The sequence below is a fragment of the Taudactylus pleione genome, unplaced genomic scaffold (genome assembly GCF_031769625.1).
Source record: "Taudactylus pleione unplaced genomic scaffold, aTauple2 ptg000016l, whole genome shotgun sequence".
In the NCBI taxonomy this organism is placed as follows: domain Eukaryota; kingdom Metazoa; phylum Chordata; class Amphibia; order Anura; family Myobatrachidae; genus Taudactylus; species Taudactylus pleione.
Window position 1 is genome coordinate 10413743 of NW_028284418.1, and position 18927 is coordinate 10432669.

The window sequence follows — 18927 nt, forward strand, 5'->3', positions numbered from 1 at the left end:
ATGTGTGTGCCATGTCAAGAGATACCCACTGACATGGTGGAGTGTGCCGTCACCTTTTCTGGTTGTGCTGCTTCCATGTACACCTGATGAATTACCAAAGTTATAAACCTGGCAATGGTATTTTGAGTTGATGGCCAACCTCTTTTGTGGTCAATGTAAAGAACAGGTCATCCAACCTGCACACTTCCAGTGGTTTATGACCATAGGACCATAAGGAAAGAAAGTCCTCTTTTTATGAAAACCTATCCTGAACTAAGGCAGCATAACAATGTTCTGATTAAATGGTACTTGGAGACCACTTTTGGTGGAAACGAAGGTTGGTTCCTAAGAAAAACTCTGACTTCAAGAAAGCTGAGAAATTTAGACACACAAAACAGATGGCCTGATTCAGAGGTATGCGCTAATAAACCATCGGGACACATGCACAGACTGAAAACATCGTCCGCTTGCGTGCGAAGTGGCACTGCGACCACCTTTAAATCAGGCCCATAACCCCTTACAGACACTGTTTGCAATAACAATAGGAACTGGTCAAACCAAAAGGACTTAATAGGAATACCCTATACTTCACACCCGGAAATACAGATCTTCCAACCCTGTTGAAATTCTTGATCAAAGCAAGCTTCCAAGCCCTGAGCATGATTGTAAGGATTATAGTTTCAGCAGCTACACCAATTCAATCCAGACAAGGTAAACTCAGATGACGAGGCCTTGACTTAACCAGTCTAATCTTGGAGGTAGGCTGACTGCCATGCTAAGAATGTTTGTGTATAATGACCTTCCTGCTACTAGAATAACCTTACTAGACACAGTCTAACTGCTGAGGAATCTGTTGCAAAATTTCCAAATGGACTCAAAACAATTAGATCCCCACCCCAAATCATAAAGTATAAACCTGGTGCCTGCATCATCCCATAGTCCCACCAGACCACTGGCATCACCTGTGAGTGCAGACAATCTTGTGGGAGGAACAGACTCACAGAGTTTTGGGAGCAAAAGATACATGCACAGCCTCTATCTGCACTTGAGAACTAAGGGCCTGATTCAGCTTTGAAAACAGAGTGAGATATCTCACTCAACTGATCATCTTGGGGAAATCATGCTGCACTGTAGGTGAGGCAGATTTAAAATGTGCAGAGAGATTTAGATTTGGGAGGGAGGTGTCCAAACTGACATCTAAATTGTAGAGTAATATTACAGCTGTACAGTATTAGTGGTCTACATGTAAAAGCAGCCAGTATTTACCCTACATGCAAAAAAAAATTATGTATTTACACCCCTTGCATTGCAACATGGTTTGTCCAGGTACACAGTTAAGTACTATTTCTCAATCTATTCCCAACTCTGAATCAGGCCCTAAGTCTTACCAGTAAGAACAACACTTTACACTGCAGGATGCCACTAATGATTTATATTTCTGTGCAGGGATCTACTTGTTTTTAGTCCATTAGGCCCCAAGACAGCGAGACGTATAGAAAATATCACTATGTTATCAAAGAGTGCACAATGCAGAACTTTCTGTATCTGAATTTCTCACAAGTTCTATAACATTAGCAAAGTGGGAAGTATAGCAGTCACCTACTGCTATACCAAAACAACGGGTGATATCTGAAGGATTCCACTTTTAGCATTGGCGTTGTTCATCATATTTTAGTTACAAATAAAATATCTAATTCTGACCCCATCATTGTCCATAGTGTTTTTACACACACAAAATACAGGTGACCCACTAACACTACCAACCCACCACATCCCCATCCAGGCTTCCTCCATGGGAAATTCTTTTAATGCCACATACCTATAATCAAGGCTGGATTAAGGGCCTAAAGGGAATAATCTAGGGCCTATTGTGAGATGTAGAGGAGGTGTGACCAGTGCTGTGTGGGAGTGGCTAGTGTCATGTGTGTGCGTGTACATCCCTACACTAGGTATGCAGTCGGGAAGCCGCCGGACCTAATCCCGACAGCCGGCTTCCCGACTGTCATATTCTGGCAAGGGTCTAAAGACAGGCGTCGATATGCCGATGCCTGTCATTAGACATACGCCATCCTTCGGGATGCCGGGCGCCAAGCGTGGATAGCCGCGAGCGCGCGGGGGGGGGGGGATGGTTAGGTTTAGGGTTCCCGGGGGGGATTTACGGTTAGGTACCCCACGGGAGGTTAGATTTAGGCTAGGGGAAGGGGGGTTAGGGTTAGGCACCCACCGGGGGACTTAGGTTTAGGCAGCGGGGAAGGGGGGGGTTAGGTTTAAGCACTTATAGGGGGGATTAGGGTTAGGTACTGGGGGGGAGGATAGGGTTAGGCACCCCTAAGGGAGGGTTAGAGTAGGGGGTAGAATTAGGTTAGCTAATACTTACCTGAGGACGATCGGGATTTCCACTGCTGCCAGGATGCTGGTGTCGGGGTTCCAACCGCCAGACATGTGTCCGGCAGTAAATTATACCGATTCCCTACACTATCATCCCCCATGTCTCCCGAAATATGTAAAAATAGATAATTGCAGAAATTTGAGAGGAAAATAGAAAAATTATTTTAATATTTATTATTTATGGTCCACAGTATGACAGCTGGGTAACTGGTCAACATTATGCTGTCAAGATAATGGCCCTATTTTTATGTGGAGGCCTGGAGCTGCAGTCCCATCTACCTCATTCTTATTCTGGCCCTAGCACTTCTGGGTCCAAGAACCAAAGACTTGTCTCCTAACTGGCCCTACTTGCCTGAAAATCTCCCAGCAGTTAACCAAATTAATCCTGCATTATTGACCTAGACAAGTGTTTCCCAAAATCATTCCTCAGGAAGCACTAACACTGCAAGGTTTCCATCTTTCCTAGTTGCTGCACAGGTGTATTCATTACTGGCTGACCCATTTTAAAAGATCCACAGGTGGAGCTCATTATTTCACTTGTGATTCTGTCAGGAGACCTGGAAAACATGCAATGTTAGTGCTCCATGAGGAATGAGTTTTGGTAACACTGACCTAGACATTTAGTTAACTTGGGTCCAATAGTTGTGGTCAGCGATAGTCATGCTATATATGTATACACCATAGGCATCAACTCCCAGTATCATCCAAGGGAAGAGGATTAAGGGTTTGTTGACCTGAGACCTAGTACCTACCTAGTGAAGTTTGGTCACACTTCACAAAATATGTCACACAAATGAGAGGAAACAATAAGTTAATATTCTGACCCTTCCTCCTCATAGACCAAGAATGTCAGGCACAACTGCTGACTCCACGCTTTCTGGAAAATTGAGTCTGCCGGATGGCTTGCACTACATCTACTATCCCAAATGCTGAACTGTGACTTACCTAACCCCATAGGAGAGGGGAGCACTTGACTATATGCCACGCCTCTGGGTCACTTTCCAGTGCTGGTGGAACAGGAGTCCTTGTCACTATCTGCGGCAGCAGTGACTGGGACCCCCCACTCTTACAAGAGATGCAATGTTGGTAGCAGGCAGTTGACAAAACAAGGTACAGGGTAGCCCTTAGTAAAATAATTAGCACAATAATTTAAATCAATTAAATAAAACAGAAAAAAAATAATAGCTGCATAAGGCAGCCCTTGAAATATAGCCCAGCAACTTGAAAAAGTAAAAATCGGAATGTCCTGGCAGGATTGTGGGGTATATAAGGGGGGAAGCTCATGTTTTTGGAGGCAAAGTTCCCAAGCTCCTTCCACTGCACTCTACACCCCCAGCATATCCACTGACTCCCATGAATCAAAGAGAAATGACACATTTCCATAAAATATATAGATTTTCAATCTGGGAAGTGCCTACCTGTGGCCTGTATTCCAGAAGCCAGCTGTACTAGGCAGGCATACTGAAAATTATAGTGCAAATATCTGCTGAGCTGCAAGTATTATGTACTGTACACTTCAATTACATGAGTCATTTCATTTATTAGGCCTGATAGTTAAAGCCCACAAGTTAATGAATCCTATTTCTTCAGTACAGACAGTACCTATGAACTGACTGATACCACGTTTGGTAATTTTTTGTCTTTAGCGAAACTCAAATTAAAGATCAAGGAGATGAATTACCTGATTCCCTGGTTCTCGCTACCACAACAGGACTCCAAGGTCCAGAGCCAATGGTGTTAAAAGCTACAACTTGCACTGAATACTCTGTCCATTCTTCCAGATCCTCAATGGTGTATTCCCTCTCAACACGATCATGAATAACGTGGGTGAAGGACTTTCCTTTTCCATCAGACCTCAAGTAGCGAATCTTGTATCCTACAGAATCTGGGTTACCGTTGTATGCCATCTCTGGTAAAGGCTGCAAAGACAGTTATAGTGCTTTACAGCCTGGGGGCTCACACATGTACATATCCACCCAGCAAAGTAACAAGCCAGGCCCCAATAAGTATAGGTACTTTATATATAGACCCCTTAGTGTATTGTACTCAACTACAGAACAAAGATAAAGAGGAATACTTGAAGTAAAGAATCCACACGCCAGACTATAAAGATGCAATGCAGCTTATTTGATTGTGTCCAGATTATTTATTTCTCTTGTGTAGAACCCTTCCTGCAATAGATTTATGAACTGTTTATACACCTGCAATTCATACTCACCACCCATCGCACCCAAAGGCTGGTCTGACTGGCTGTACGAAGGGTCACATTAGCAGGGAACATGTCTGGGGGGGCCTGCAGTGTCTGTATCCTTCTAGAAGGCAAACTAGGAGGGCTGGCACCCACAATATTGACCTGTCGCATGCGGAAACTGCATGGAAGAATAGCACATATTATACACGTATACGAGTGTGACAAACAAGATGTACTTTACAAAATATTTAACAATCAAATGGCTTAAAATGTACAGAAAAAAAACATTGTTAAATCTACTGACATTCCTAGTACCATTTTCAGGAGAGAACAGTATAAGGTGTCTGCTTACATGTAAAAGGTATAAGGGTTCAGTCCTGGGACCAACATAGACCTAGCATTAGGCTCATTTGCCAGCTGATGTACAAGAACCCAATCTTCAGATTCTCCTTGTGTACCAACCTAAGACAGCCAAAAGGTCAGAAGATAATCAGACTGGTATGTTGGATACATTTCTACTTGCATACCAAGCAGTGCTGGAAATATTGCTATACAATGTAACCAAAGTGTTTACAGAGTCATAAACGCATTTAAATAGAAGTGACAAAAGTTTGCCTAGGTGCCTCACCTGGGCTTCCACCTGCCACCTGGAGATAGAGGTCTTCCCGTCATATCCTGGTCGGAACTGAAGTGTGACAGAACGGGGTCCAATGTTGCTGATAGCGATATTAGTTGGAGCCCCGGGCAGCTCTGTAGAAAGAGGCAGTGTGAAATATCTTAATAAGCACAGACTATCTCTTGTTGTTACAGGCAAATATGATCATGTATAACTTTGATGTCTGTAAAGATGCATTGCATGTGCTTCTATAATAACATGTCATCTGAGGTTTTCTGACTGGCAGCAATTAAAATCTGTTTTAACCCAGCAAGGGATAGGTATTCCACATGTTGTTATTTATTAATACAGAGAAGCCATTTCTAAAACAGTTTACAATTTTGTATACTGAGTTCAAATATTTTTAAAGAAGTACATGCCCCTTATTTAAAATTAAATCTATAAAATGTGATGTTTTCAAATTTGACAAAATTATGTTTTACCAAAACATTTTGGGGGAGATGTATCATCGGCGACATCACCGATGCAGTACATCCCCCCCGACTTCGCGTACATACCGCGGTTAATTACCGCGATATGTACCAAGAATATCGCAAAGAACAGCTCTCTCGATGAGAGCTGTCCTTTGCGATGCTGCCGGGCAGAGGGACTTCCGGGTTTAACACCCAGAAGTCCTTCTGCGCATGCGCAGAAGGACGCGAGCCGCGGGGGCTCATGGGAGGGATCATAGGCTTCTATTGGGTAACACCACCTGAAGGTGGCGTTACCTAGCAGCGCGTAGCAGCAGAATGCAGCGCATTCTGCTGCTTAATATATACGGGGAATGCGGTAAAACCCCCGGAAACTGCATTTTCGGGGGTTTTACCACATTTTCGCCGATGATACATCTCCCCCTTATTGACATTAATAGATTAAATTACTAAATTCTGGAATTTAGCCTTACTTTTTATAATAAACATTTCACTAATTGAAGTCATCACTCCCATTCCATATCCCCCCTTGACCCTATCCCCCTCCCGCCTCCTCCACTACCTCTCTCCTTCTGCCTGTTCCCATCTTGCATACCTCCTCAGTCTCTCCCTCTCATTAGGTGCTGTCCCTTCTGCATTCAAACATGCCCTTGTCTCCCCTATTCTTAAAAAACCTACCCTTAATCCTAACACTCTCTCTAACTATCGACCCATCTCTCTCCTCCCTATTGCCTCCAAAAGTTTATTGTTTACAACTGCCTTTCTTATCTATCACTGCCTGCTTGACGCATTTCAGTCTGGCTTCCATCCTCTCCACTCCACTGAAACTGCCCTCGCAAAAGTTAGCAACAACCTCCTTGCTGGCAAATCCAAGGGCCACTACTCTCTGCTCATTCTTCTTGACATCTCGGCTACTTTTAATACTGTGGACCACCTGCTGCAAACTTTACTCCCTTGGTCTACATTACACTCTTTTCTCTTGGCAGTCCCCTTACCTCTCCACTTCCCCCGCACTTCCACTAACAGTAGGTATTCCCCAAGGTTCTGTTCTTTGACCTCTCCTATAGTCACCTGGTAACGATTTTCCTAATGAGATTTATTGTTATTTATTATTATTTTCTGTCTTGTGACCATTAGTGTCCAATTACAGAGATGATAAGGTGAGGATTACGTTGCTTGTGAAACAGTAGTCTTTGGTAACAAAAAACAATTTAATCATCAAGTACCTTGGTTACAATGGAAAATCGCATGAAAAAAAACAAAATCACTATGCATTGTCCATGCTTTTTACAGTAGGCACCAAAAATAGAGGATGCGTGAATACATGCATGAGTCACAATACTGACCTGGTGGGACACCCGAGGAGATGGTGGAGGAAGCCACTGCTCCTTGGCCCTTGGAAGTCATCCCAGCCACCTGGATGGTGTAGGTGGTGAGTGAAGTGAGGCCAGTCACCCGGTACTCCAAGGTGAGGTTAGGCAGATAGTGTGTCACCCTTGTGTTGGTTTGGTTAAACTCTTCCCAGGAGATCTTGTATCCTAAGGAACATAACGAGCTATTATCAGGAACAAGAGGCATCCTCTGAGTAAATGCCAGTATGAGAGAGAAGAGACCGTGGATATCTAACCAATTAACAACCAGTAAAGACATGTTTTTCCTACATATAGGATTTATACTATCATGGGAACATTCCTCTTTTACCAAATAGTCTTCCCATGCTGTGTGAATAATGTTAAGATTATGCCTTACAAACCTCTGCAGGACATTGTAGTGTTTACACTAAGTTTTATTAGATAAGTGTTTGTATTCTGCAACATAAAAGAGACTTATTTCTACCCAATACACACTGAACATGTGAGATTCTGTAGACAATAAGGGCCTGATTTTGAGTCACACGTAATATTAACATATTTTGTGCTACTGCGCGAGCGTGTTTTAAAAATGAATAATAAAAATAATAATAACCCTTTAAGGGGATTTTCTATGCCAAACTCTAGTTTCTGATTTCTTAACAGAGTGTAGTTAGGAATAAAGTGGGCCCTTTGCAATATTTAGAAAAAGCCCCATTTCTTTTAACCTCCCCACAAGACTCTCTGTGATAGCCTAGGAAACTCTGCACGTACAGAATCGCTGACTGTGCATATCCAGTACAGAAGGTACAATGTGTTAATGACCTACCGGTTAAAATGCCGTTTTTCTCAGTGGGCTCTTCCCATGTCACTCGGAGGGAGGTGTCCAGTATCTCATCGAAGCCAAGGCTGCCCACAGGACCAGGTACTGGAATCATACAGGAGATGAGAGAGGATGTCAGACCATTTATTAGCAGAGAAAGTTGCTGCCACTGCAAATTTCAAGTCCTAGTTATGATATACAGTATGCTTAGCTGTCATATACGTAGAAGCCTCATGACCTTCATCTAACAGTCAGATAAGTCTGACCTGCACACACAATCCTTACTGCCACCTGGCTAATCGCTCCCAATTACTGAATAGTTCTTGCTTCCTTATTCCTACTTCTTCTATTAGTCATTTAGATTGTAAGATCTCTAGCTATCCTATATTTCAAATGTATTTTCTTTTGTACTTGTTGCCTACAGTGGGTAAAAGATTTGCAAACATGTCCTACTTCTTTTGTGATTGGTCCCCCTATGTTCTCATCTGTGCCTGTTTACCCAGTGCTCTGCCCATAGGAGAGGCACTAGAGTAAAATATTTTTTATAGTATTATTGTAGTTCAGCCTTAAGAATTGAACCATTTTATATATAATGATGTCTCTTTTCTGCAAGATCCAATAGATGCCTTTGATACACAGATGAGTTGCAGCACTATGTTATTCCTGGGAACAATAATTGGTGTTATACATCAGTAAAAATTAATGAACCAAGGCTCAATTACCCTATGCTCCTGTAGGTAAATCTTTAAAGGGACTTTCACGCTTCAGATGTAAGGCATTTATGTCATCAGGCAGAGTTGTTTATTTTTGTTGCGCTGGAAAACAGAATAGCTCCAGCCTGCTCTCTGCAATAGTAACCATTATATCCAGAGAGAGGCTCTCATCATATCTCATGGCCACAGACAAAAACAAATCTGCCTAATATCAATAAATGGCTCAAAAGCACAGTGGGAATATAACATTATATTTATAAAAAATTGCAGGAGGGTGTGTGCAAACTAATAAATGATAGTTATATGAAGGTAGAAAGCCACTTTATACATATGATCTATTTCCAGGCATCGAGTAATAGAGCTGGAGTTATGAATCTGATGAGGACCTAAGCTATGCATCAGCAGGTATGTAGCAGAACCCCCTCAGCTGCATGAAAATGTTTTTCTAGTAAGTCAACATAGATATACCATCCTCATGAGTCCAGGCAAGCTGAGGAGGACTTCGGGGTCCGTCTCCTGGGGTGGTAAAGCAAAGGACGGAGGTCAGGTAACTATGAAATTTCTTTAAGTTGGCGATAAAGCCCACATGTGTACTGTCTTGGAAGTTGGGTCGGACTGTGACCACGGTAACATCATCTTCTTGAGCTGGATCCCAAACTATAAGCTGCAGAAAACAGGTAATTTAGGTCAATTAGTGCTGTCTGTTGCAGGACTGTGTATAGTGTTTTATACAGCGACACAACTGCCACAAATCATTCATTAGATGCAAGCAGTACTCTTCTTTGTCTATAATTATCCATTCTAGCTTACTGTTATAGTTCTAGTGTCATTTTCTGAAACACATCAAATGATTATCTTATCAGTAATTGGAATTGATGTATTATTGTAATTTGTCATGGAAGTACCATTTAAATCATAGGTAAGTACAGAACTCCTTTTCCACTATATCTATTGGACGGTGACAGACATAACATCTATATGACCGCGCAAAACCCACCAGTAAAAATATCTCAGTAACATTGTCATGTTTCTAAATGCGGTGCTGTTCAGTCAATGTTGTCCTGGTTTTTGTTTAAGATAAATCCAAAAGTGCATCGCTATAAGGAGCTCATTTTGCTTTTGCATGGAAGTACTTCAATAGATTCATCACTTTTGTTGCATCCCCAGAAAACCTCGCTACTTCTGACATTTCTCTTACATTACCTGTTTTATTGTGGCGTCCCTACATGCAGAAACAATAGTTTCCGGGCCCATTCATTATTAGGAGACTGATAGGGCCGCCTAGTGTTCAGCAAACTGAAAAGTTTTCGGGTTTTGCTTCTGAGAACCAATCAAGATTTCTTGCGGGAATTAGGTCTAAGGTTCGAAGAGGGATCCGAGTGGATCCCTCCATCACCTCCTCACTGCAAGACCTGCAGACGAGCGCATGCATGAACTCAGGTCATAAAAGAAAATATGGCGCGCTTTTTGTTCAGATACTATCTAGTATAAACACCTGCAGCTGACACCAGAGGAATTCCTGCAGACTGACCTCACACAAAACTTAAATAAACAACACAGTAGGTGTCTGCGCTGATGTCAATACATAAAACACATGTCTGGATAAATATATCATAAAAATTTATTTATACATATATTAAGAATATATAAATGAACTGCAGTTCAATAATACAATTAGACATACACACATAAAAAGAAAAAAACAAACAAATATATCTGAATACTGTCAATGTACAATATAGAAAAAAATGACTAAACATGTTGTTGCATCCAAGTCGACATACCAATATTGCACTGTGACAGTACATAGGACATCTGATTAAATGAAGCTGGAAATTAGGCAATTATCTATATTCCCAGCATCCGTTATCACCTGTAATGCATAGTGAGTGATTCTGATACTAGATGAAAAACGTGTCCAAAAACAGAACCTGCTAGCACATAGAAGGGATGTCTTAAACGGATGGATGAATCCTATGATAAAATGAAAATTGATAAGGTTGCAGACTCTGGAGCCAGAGATACTCCTAACAACCTCAAATTGAATCCTTAATCCCACTAGTTTGTAGGCTGGAACGAGCTCCCCAAATCCTTACCCTGTCAGGGTTTCCCAAAATGGTAGTGCAGCCAATGTGTGTGGCTAGGTCGCGCCGCTGCGGCAGCTCCCGACCAGACTGTAAGGCAGGATGGCGCTGTTCCGGCGGCTCCCGACTGACCTGAGAGGCTAGGTCGCGCTGCTCCGGTGGCTCCCGACCGGACTGTAAGGCTGTGTCGCACTGCTCTGGTGGCTCCCGTCCGGACTATGGGAACCAGGGATGATGAGACAATGTGCGGAGAGTTCACCTCGGCATGCAGACTCCGGAAAGATGAAACAAAGTGACAACTGCTGACTCCACGTGTGTGACCGCAGATGTATCCAAGCACAAATACTGATGTATAATATGGCAACTGCCGCCAGTAATTGAAGTGTGTAAATCCAGAAATACCACACAATAGGTGTTTGAAGACTGCAGTCAGCTGAATCCTTGACGCGTTTCTCCCCCTTGCCAGGGGTTTTTTCATCTTCTCTGCCTTACAGTCCGGTTGGGAGCCACCGAAGCAGCGCGACCTAGCCTCTCAGGTCAGTCGGGAGCCGCCGGAGCGGCGCCACCCTGCCTTACAGTCTGGTCGGGAGCTGCCGCAGCGGCGCGACCTAGCCACACACATTGGCTGCACTACCATTTTGGGAAACCCTGACAGGGTAAGGATTTGGGGAGCTCGTTCCAGCCTACAAACTAGTGGGATTAAGGATTCAATTTGAGGTTGTTAGGAGTATCTCTGGCTCCAGAGTCTGCAACCTTATCAATTTTCATTTTATCATAGGATTTATTCATCCGTTTAAGACATCCCTTCTATGTGCTAGCAGGTTCTGTTTTTGGACACGTTTTTCATCTAGTATCAGAATCACTCACTATGCATTACAGGTGATAACGGATGCTGGGAATATAGATAATTGCCTAATTTCCAGCTTCATTTAATCAGATGTCCTATGTACTGTCACAGTGCAATATTGGTATGTCGACTTGGATGCAACAACATATTTAGTAATTTTTTTCTATATTGTACATTGACAGTATTCAGATATATTTGTTTGTTTTTTTCTTTTTATGTGTGTATGAACTCAGGTCATGCATGCACAGTGGGAAAGGGTAAGTAACACTGCTACTGCGGTAGCATTGTTTGGGATCGCAGGGACAGTTGCTCCGGTACATAAGTATTTACCGCCTCAACCCGCCCAAGTTGGATACTTCATTCTAAATAGGCCCATCTGAGGTATATTTATCAATTATTGTGATTTAGACCTGATAATTGCAATTTCGAGGCTATATGTGGCAATAAGAAATTATATACCACACGAATGTACTAAAGCTCACACGCAGGGATAGGGGCTCTGAAAGGAGCCCATACCTTCAATGTGTTCGGAGTGAAGTGACCTCATTAGCAGTCATTTCACTCCTCTATCAGGACCCCACAATGCGCATGCACAGTCTACTGAGGAATCCTCTCCTGGTAAGTTTTGTGAGATATAGCCCCATAGGCTACAGTGGCTTCACATTCCAGAGTTTGGTAAATCTGACAGCAGTTTCTATGGGGGCTGCTGTTGGAAAAGGAGGGATCTCCATATATGCTGTGGTCCTTCCATGGTACATTGGGGTGATTACTTCATATTTACCGGTATCTCCCAAAAATTTGTGTTTTCAGTGGATTTGCTGCAAATATTGAATGACATGTACCATGTTCATGTTTAATCATTGTTGGTAATTCAAAAGTAACATCCTGCTTTAGCAATTTTCAAATTGTATTGCAGACTTTGTGACCATGTTTTTCTATACCATTGTCTGTTAATCTTGTAAATCACATCTAAGACACACAAAAATAAGTCCTTTTTTGCACCAGAAATAGGTAAGCAAATTATTTGTTGTCGTACAAGCGAAGAAAAATACTAATAAATATTGTGCTCCCACAGACTTTTTTTTTTAAAGTACCTTTTAAGCATGCATCTGACAGTCATATTTATTAGCTATCCCCTTACAAATCATTATCTCTTTTTCAAAATCTCTGTGAAGGTATCTCACTGAAGGCATTGCTCCTTAAAATGTAACTCTCTTCCCTGTATTTCAATAAAAAAAAAAAAAAAATGAACTCTCTTCCAAAAATTGTTGACCAATTAAAATGCAGGTTACACCAAGTGTAACTGAAATAACTTCGGACTTCTTATAGGATGTCTGCCTTATACTGCCTATACCTCAGACACACCCTCTTGTTGTCATTTTGACAGACAAATAGAGGAAAACTGGGCAAAATGTTTATTTCATGGATAAAAATGCAGCTAAGGAAGCGACGTTATTTACAATCAACCTGTGAAATTACACCTCCGCATCGCACAGTTTCCAAAAGGCGATTTTAGGCAGATGTCCAATTTCAAGCATCAGGAATTATTACAGCAAGACAGTTGCAATAACCACCATAAACAATCATTTTAATTAGGAATCATCATTTTTCAGTGTAGATACCTTTAAGTGCCCTTTGTTAGCAGAATTCAGCATTTCCCTATAGATTCCCACATAGACCAACATAACTTCCCCCTTCTGCAAATATACCCAAATCTCCTCTATTATCAGTAAATGAAACCCTAAGGTACATACACTGAGGTTCTCATACTTAGTCAGACCAGCTAGTCCAATGGAGCTTTTTGTACCATCGTCTGCACTTCTCTGCCTGCATTCTGTGCAGAATGAGAATCCATTGCTGGCCACGTAATAGCACATTACAGCATTCTTTCCTTCCCTATACAAATTCAAACCAAACCTCCAGCTGCTGTTACTTCTTTTTTTCATCCAATAACCCATCTGGTATTTTACAGCAGTGGTTCACAGGCCTCTCCTCAAACAACCCCAAGCTTCCATGCTTTAACTGTTTTAGCACCAAGAAAGCAGCACTTTTACTACTGCAGGTGAATGTGGTACCAATGTGTGCAGACGCTAATACAAATTATTGGCCTGATTACGGGATTTACGCTAACACAATCGCAACTGCGATCTCTTATGGATCGCAGTTGCTTATACTTATGCTTTCCAAAGCTTAGCCAAGCTTAGAGACGCCCACTGCTGCCTTCTCATATCCATTCAACAGCATAAATATCGGTAACATTGACGCAGATCGGGCAGCCACGCAGCTTGTAAGCCAGGTCTGACATGCCTCATACACTGCAGCTCTCCTGACACACAGAGAGCTCTCATGCTGCCAAGGAGATCGCAATGGCTAATTTATGCACATCCATGAAATGGTGTTTAAACCGTCCTAACACGCCTGCGTTTGCCTAGCCACGCCTTGTTACTCCCCCCCCCCAAATGCTGACTACCTGTCACTCATTTTGCAAGTGAATCCTCTGTACGAGCGTGATCACAATACAATCACTGCACATGCGCAGTACAGCATTGGCGCAATGGCTAACAACTGTGTAAATATCGGCATTGTGTAAATCTCAGAATCAGGCTCTATATAGGCTCTGCAGAGTTTCTACCTAAACATAAATTACTTGATATTTATACCTACAGATGTAGCCACGCTCATCGTTGGCGCGATGCGTACGCATGGGCACACGCATCGCGGCATAGTGCAGCACTCTCTAGGCTGTGAATTGTCGCATCCGGCGTTTACTCCATTGAAGCATACGTATGCTATAGACGCGAACACACTAGTCGCGCCATCCATGCCGCGATGCCAGGGCCGGCTCCAACATCCAACATCCCGATTTCAGTGGGACAGGACTGTCCTGCTGTTCCACCCGTTGGCTGAAGTGGCCAGCGGGTGGTCTGGTCCGGAGGTTGGGTACCGCCGCCGCAGCTGTGCCGGACCCTGGAGGCTGATTGGATGCTGCGCGCATGCACACAGCATCCATTCAGTGCCGGGAGAGGGCTGGGGGAGGCCCAGCTAGTGACGAGAGTTGGGCTTCCCCCAGCCTGATGTTACACGGGAGGTGGGCATTGCGAGCACGCCCCAAATATCACCACTTAAGGGGGTGTGGCCTATGGTAATTAGGCCATGCCCCCAAGGAGTGTGGTACACCTGATCAGCACAGGGCACGACTAACCCTGGAGCGGACCCTGCACGATGCACACACATAGCAGGATAGATGAGCGTGGCTACATATGTATGTTGGCAATGAAACATGTAAACCACCTATCAGTAAGCAATAACAATAGAGAGAACATAGCTGTAGCTATTACATAACACATCTAGTAAGAGTAACCCATACTTGTCTACTTTTGAAACAGCATTTCAGGGAGATTGTGTAAGCAACTCCTATGAGCGCGGCGGTAAAGTGGACGTGTACTGATACATCTAAGAGGCGTGTCATAATACTGACGTACATACAAATGTAAATGAGCCCCAAAGCAGATAGTAAGATCTATTTGTTGATGAAAATGAGGGCCAGATTAACAATAAGGTGGATGGGACTACAGCTCCAGGCCTCCACATAAAAATAGGCCATCATGGCAGCATGAAAATGACATCACCCAGCAGGTCATATAGTCGACTACAAATAATTAAGTATATAAATAGCATTTATATTTCCCTTTTTTGTTACGACCGTAGAGAGACATTGGGGCTGGACGTGTACACACCCATGTGGCAATGGCCACACCCACACAGCACTGGTCACAGCTCCTCCCCTTCTCAGAATATAATCGTTTTCAGCATTAGGCCCATGTGGCCTTTAATCTGGCCCTGATGAAAATACACCGATACTTTTCAGAAAATGCATATAGCCATAGGGATCACTGTGCCTTATAACCAATGCAGGGAAATTATAATAATGGTTCCATTTCCGGAGGTCAGGGAAATTGTTACTATGTCAGGGAGTCTCCCTGACAATCAGGGAGAGTTTGTAAGTATGGAGTAAAGTTGTTTCTATGAATACAAGTTTTTTATCCCCATTAATTGTTCCTTAATTCCATTCAGGCATAATGTGATATTTAACTCATACAGAACACTACATATTAATATACCCATTACTTATGCATTGCATAAACCAGTATTTATACACGATAATGCAGCCCTTAAAATCATTAAGAATCAAGGAGATCACTGCTGCAGCCATATTTGTAGGCTGAACCAATACTGTTGCAATGGAGGCTCTGCAAGTGTATTGCTAGACTGCTTTGTCATCAGTATTGACTCAACCAACAATAAAGTCTCCCTTCCGTACTGTTGCTAATTCACTTTTATTGTTTGCTCTATCCATACAATCACTTGACGCAGTTTTTCTGGACTGTATAAACAGAATCTGTTAAATGTTCCCCTTGTAGACTGTGCTTTATCTGAGATGTGTGTTTTGCAAGCTCTGTTGCTCTCACTGACTCGCAGTAACAGATTAGCTGCATTAGGTGGATTGTTGAATCTTATTATTACATTACAAGGACAAGTGAGTTAGCTTGGCAAAGGGCCCACACTTCACATTAAAGTCCACTAGATGTCAGTGCTGCGACACTGAATGTGGATCCAGGCAGCAGGGCAATGAGCTAATAAATGACATATGCATGCAGTACATAAATAGTGTAATTACTGAAATACTCCTGGGTCCTGTATACAATGCAGAATTTATTGCAGCAAGCACAGTTAATATCTGCATTATATACAAGAGTTAGAGTTAAGAGTACAAAAGAGAATGTGCTATACTGTTGCTGTGAATTTTAAACAGCACATGGAATTTCACATGAAATATGGTGCTGAAAACACAAATGCACCAAGAACTCCAACACATGAATGATACATTACTACACACAAATACAATAAATTCAGTGTGATATTAATACACATTCATATTTAAACAAGGGCACAGGGCTTGGCAGAGTATAAACAGAAATCCAAGTTATTATCAGAGCCGTAATAAAAAGCACCTACTGCATACATAAAATAGAAACAGCCATTCTGTGAGCTGAGCCAATATTCAGATGGTCAGATCATTAGGTAGTAAAATAATTACAAGGAATGTGCACGTAAGTCTTTGCTTTCAGTGCTTGCATTTTCAGACATCGATGCGCCTTTTATCAAGTCTCCCTCCTTTCTGCATAAAAGGACGCGTCAACACCCCAACCAGGTATAGAGTGGTTTATATAGACCGTGACACCAGTCACCCACTTGCTATACAGTTGCTGCATGCATGTTCCTACAAACTGATGGGTACAACTTCCTCATGAAGCACTGGAGCAGCCAGCACCACTGATATTATTAGTTTCTAGCAAATGACATGACTATTGCCTGACTCAGTGCTGCACACACTGTCAGTATATGTAGTATGCTTCCCGATTTCTCTTCTATTACAGCATGTGAATGATTCAGGGGTCTGTTTATCAGAGCAGCGTTAGAAGATATTTTCTGTAGTCTCGATGTAGGCCTGGAATAGGTCAGCTTAGACTTACTGTACTTGTTTCAGTGGAAACTGGGTATGCAGTGCAGATTAAAAAAAAGGTAAACTGGAAAAAATAGTAAACAAATGCCATGCTTTATTTTATTTATCATATACTTTAGTATCACAGCCTATCACCATTCTGAGATTGTGATAGCATTGGGCGACAGCTGCCCTTTACAGATTTTTATGGTAAGTAGCTCCTAGGATGGCAGCTGGAGACGATAACCACCGCTGGCTGCTATGGATGACAAAAAAAATAAAAAAAAATTAAATCCTTAAATTCAGCTACAAGATTAGGGAACGCTTCTATTTGATAAAGAGACCCCATTTGATTTCTGCTAAAGACTATTAATAACAGTTGTGGCCACAGCCCTGGGCCAAACAGTCATCCCCTACTAAACTACCTAGCAATTCCTGTGCTGACTGTATTGTCTGCTAGTTATTTATACCACTCAGCTTGCGGCTGCAAGCAGCGTGTAAGCCACACAACAGGCCTCTGCACCAGAATGCTCCAAAGCTGTATGCTGCGCTCTAGGCTGCAGAGTGTATCAGAGGTGGACGCACTGCCAATGTCAGACGTAGCTGAGCAATTATTTGCTACCGTGCATTCGTCTCAGTTGCACCGCGCATGTGTCTCGATTGTGTCCGCACATAGTTGCAGTTGCAATTTCAGATGCACACAGGGGGGGATGTGTATTGCAAATGCAGTGGGTGTTCCTGGGCAGTGACAGACAGGGGCGTCGAGGGGGGGGGGAGGGTACAAATTACCCAGGCCCGGGCTTACTGGAGGGCCCCGGCACCGCCCCCCCCCCCCCCTTTCATCACAGCAGCCCAGCACACGCTGCTGTGTGCTGGGCTGCACTGGGAGACTGCTCGCGGCTGCTAACAAGCCGCCACAGCAGTCTCCTATACCTGTGGGGGGAACGATCAAGCTGATCGTGCCCCCCATTGGTTATGCGCTGGGCTGAGGGGGCTCACTGCGCCCCCCTCACCAGCGCCGCAAAATTTTTTCCTTTTCTTTTTCACCTAAGGGGGCGTGGCCACGCCTCCTTCAATTAGGCCATGCCCCCTTTTTACCGGAGCCCGACGCAGCTCTTGACGGGCCTGGTGACAGGGTTGTGTCTTAGTGCATGCATGGAGATGATCCGTCTTATGGGTGGGTTATAGAAGTGTCACGGGTGTCTGTGAAATGGTTGGGCTCACAGACGCTCAACCACATAGGTGGCCATACTCAGATGGTGGAACAGCACCTGCCAAAGGACTGGTGCAAGTTTCAATTGTGCGACTGATGGTGGCATCTAAGGGCGCCCCAATCGGTATTACTGCGTGTATGGACCCTACTTGGTTAATAAACTGACTCCCTGGTGAAGGCAATCTGCCGTGTGGGCTCACCTCCATATGCACATCTGCTGCACACTTACATCACTCAGAAGAATAGTCAAACTCTGCCAATAATTAGACCCATTCCAGTGCTACCAGACCACTGCTGCTCCACATGTCCTCCACCAGATTTCTTCTCACAGACTTGCTCCAGAAGGTTGTACAATGGAACTACAGTGGGACTCACAGAGCTGTCTTCTCCCATTCCCAACATTCATGAGTAGTTTAGACCAGGGGCAAATAAGGATTTTTCTTTTAGGGAGGAGGTTTAATAATATATTCGTATTCCAGACCCTTAGTCTGTACTCTATACAGGTGTGGTATATTTTACAACAATCACAATGTGAGCATAAATTCTGTCAACATGAGAATGTCAACAGGGTTGTAATGTCAACATTGAACATGTTGACAGGTTTATGAAGTTCTACAGCCATAAGGTTGACAGTAATGTAATGTCAACATTGTTGAAATGTCGATACTGTGCATTTAGTCTAATTCTATCTCTATCACTAATGGAAATGACGACATTATGACAATATCAACATTTCAGATGTCGGCATTCT

General features: G+C 43.0%; 1 protein-coding gene across 2 annotated transcripts in view; it reads right to left on the minus strand.

The window, feature by feature from the left end:
- Window positions 1-18927, minus strand: part of SDK2 (sidekick cell adhesion molecule 2) — a 764937-nt gene that overhangs the window by 159998 nt on the left and 586012 nt on the right. For both annotated transcript variants that reach the window (XM_088474541.1, XM_088474538.1), the window contains exons 19-25: window positions 8998-9193; window positions 7823-7921; window positions 6991-7182; window positions 5187-5308; window positions 4911-5020; window positions 4586-4736; window positions 4049-4286 (exon numbers count right to left, since the gene is read on the minus strand). In XM_088474541.1, coding sequence (XP_088330667.1) covers window positions 4049-4286; window positions 4586-4736; window positions 4911-5020; window positions 5187-5308; window positions 6991-7182; window positions 7823-7921; window positions 8998-9193 — 1108 coding nt within the window. The remainder of the gene's footprint in view (window positions 1-4048; window positions 4287-4585; window positions 4737-4910; window positions 5021-5186; window positions 5309-6990; window positions 7183-7822; window positions 7922-8997; window positions 9194-18927) is intronic.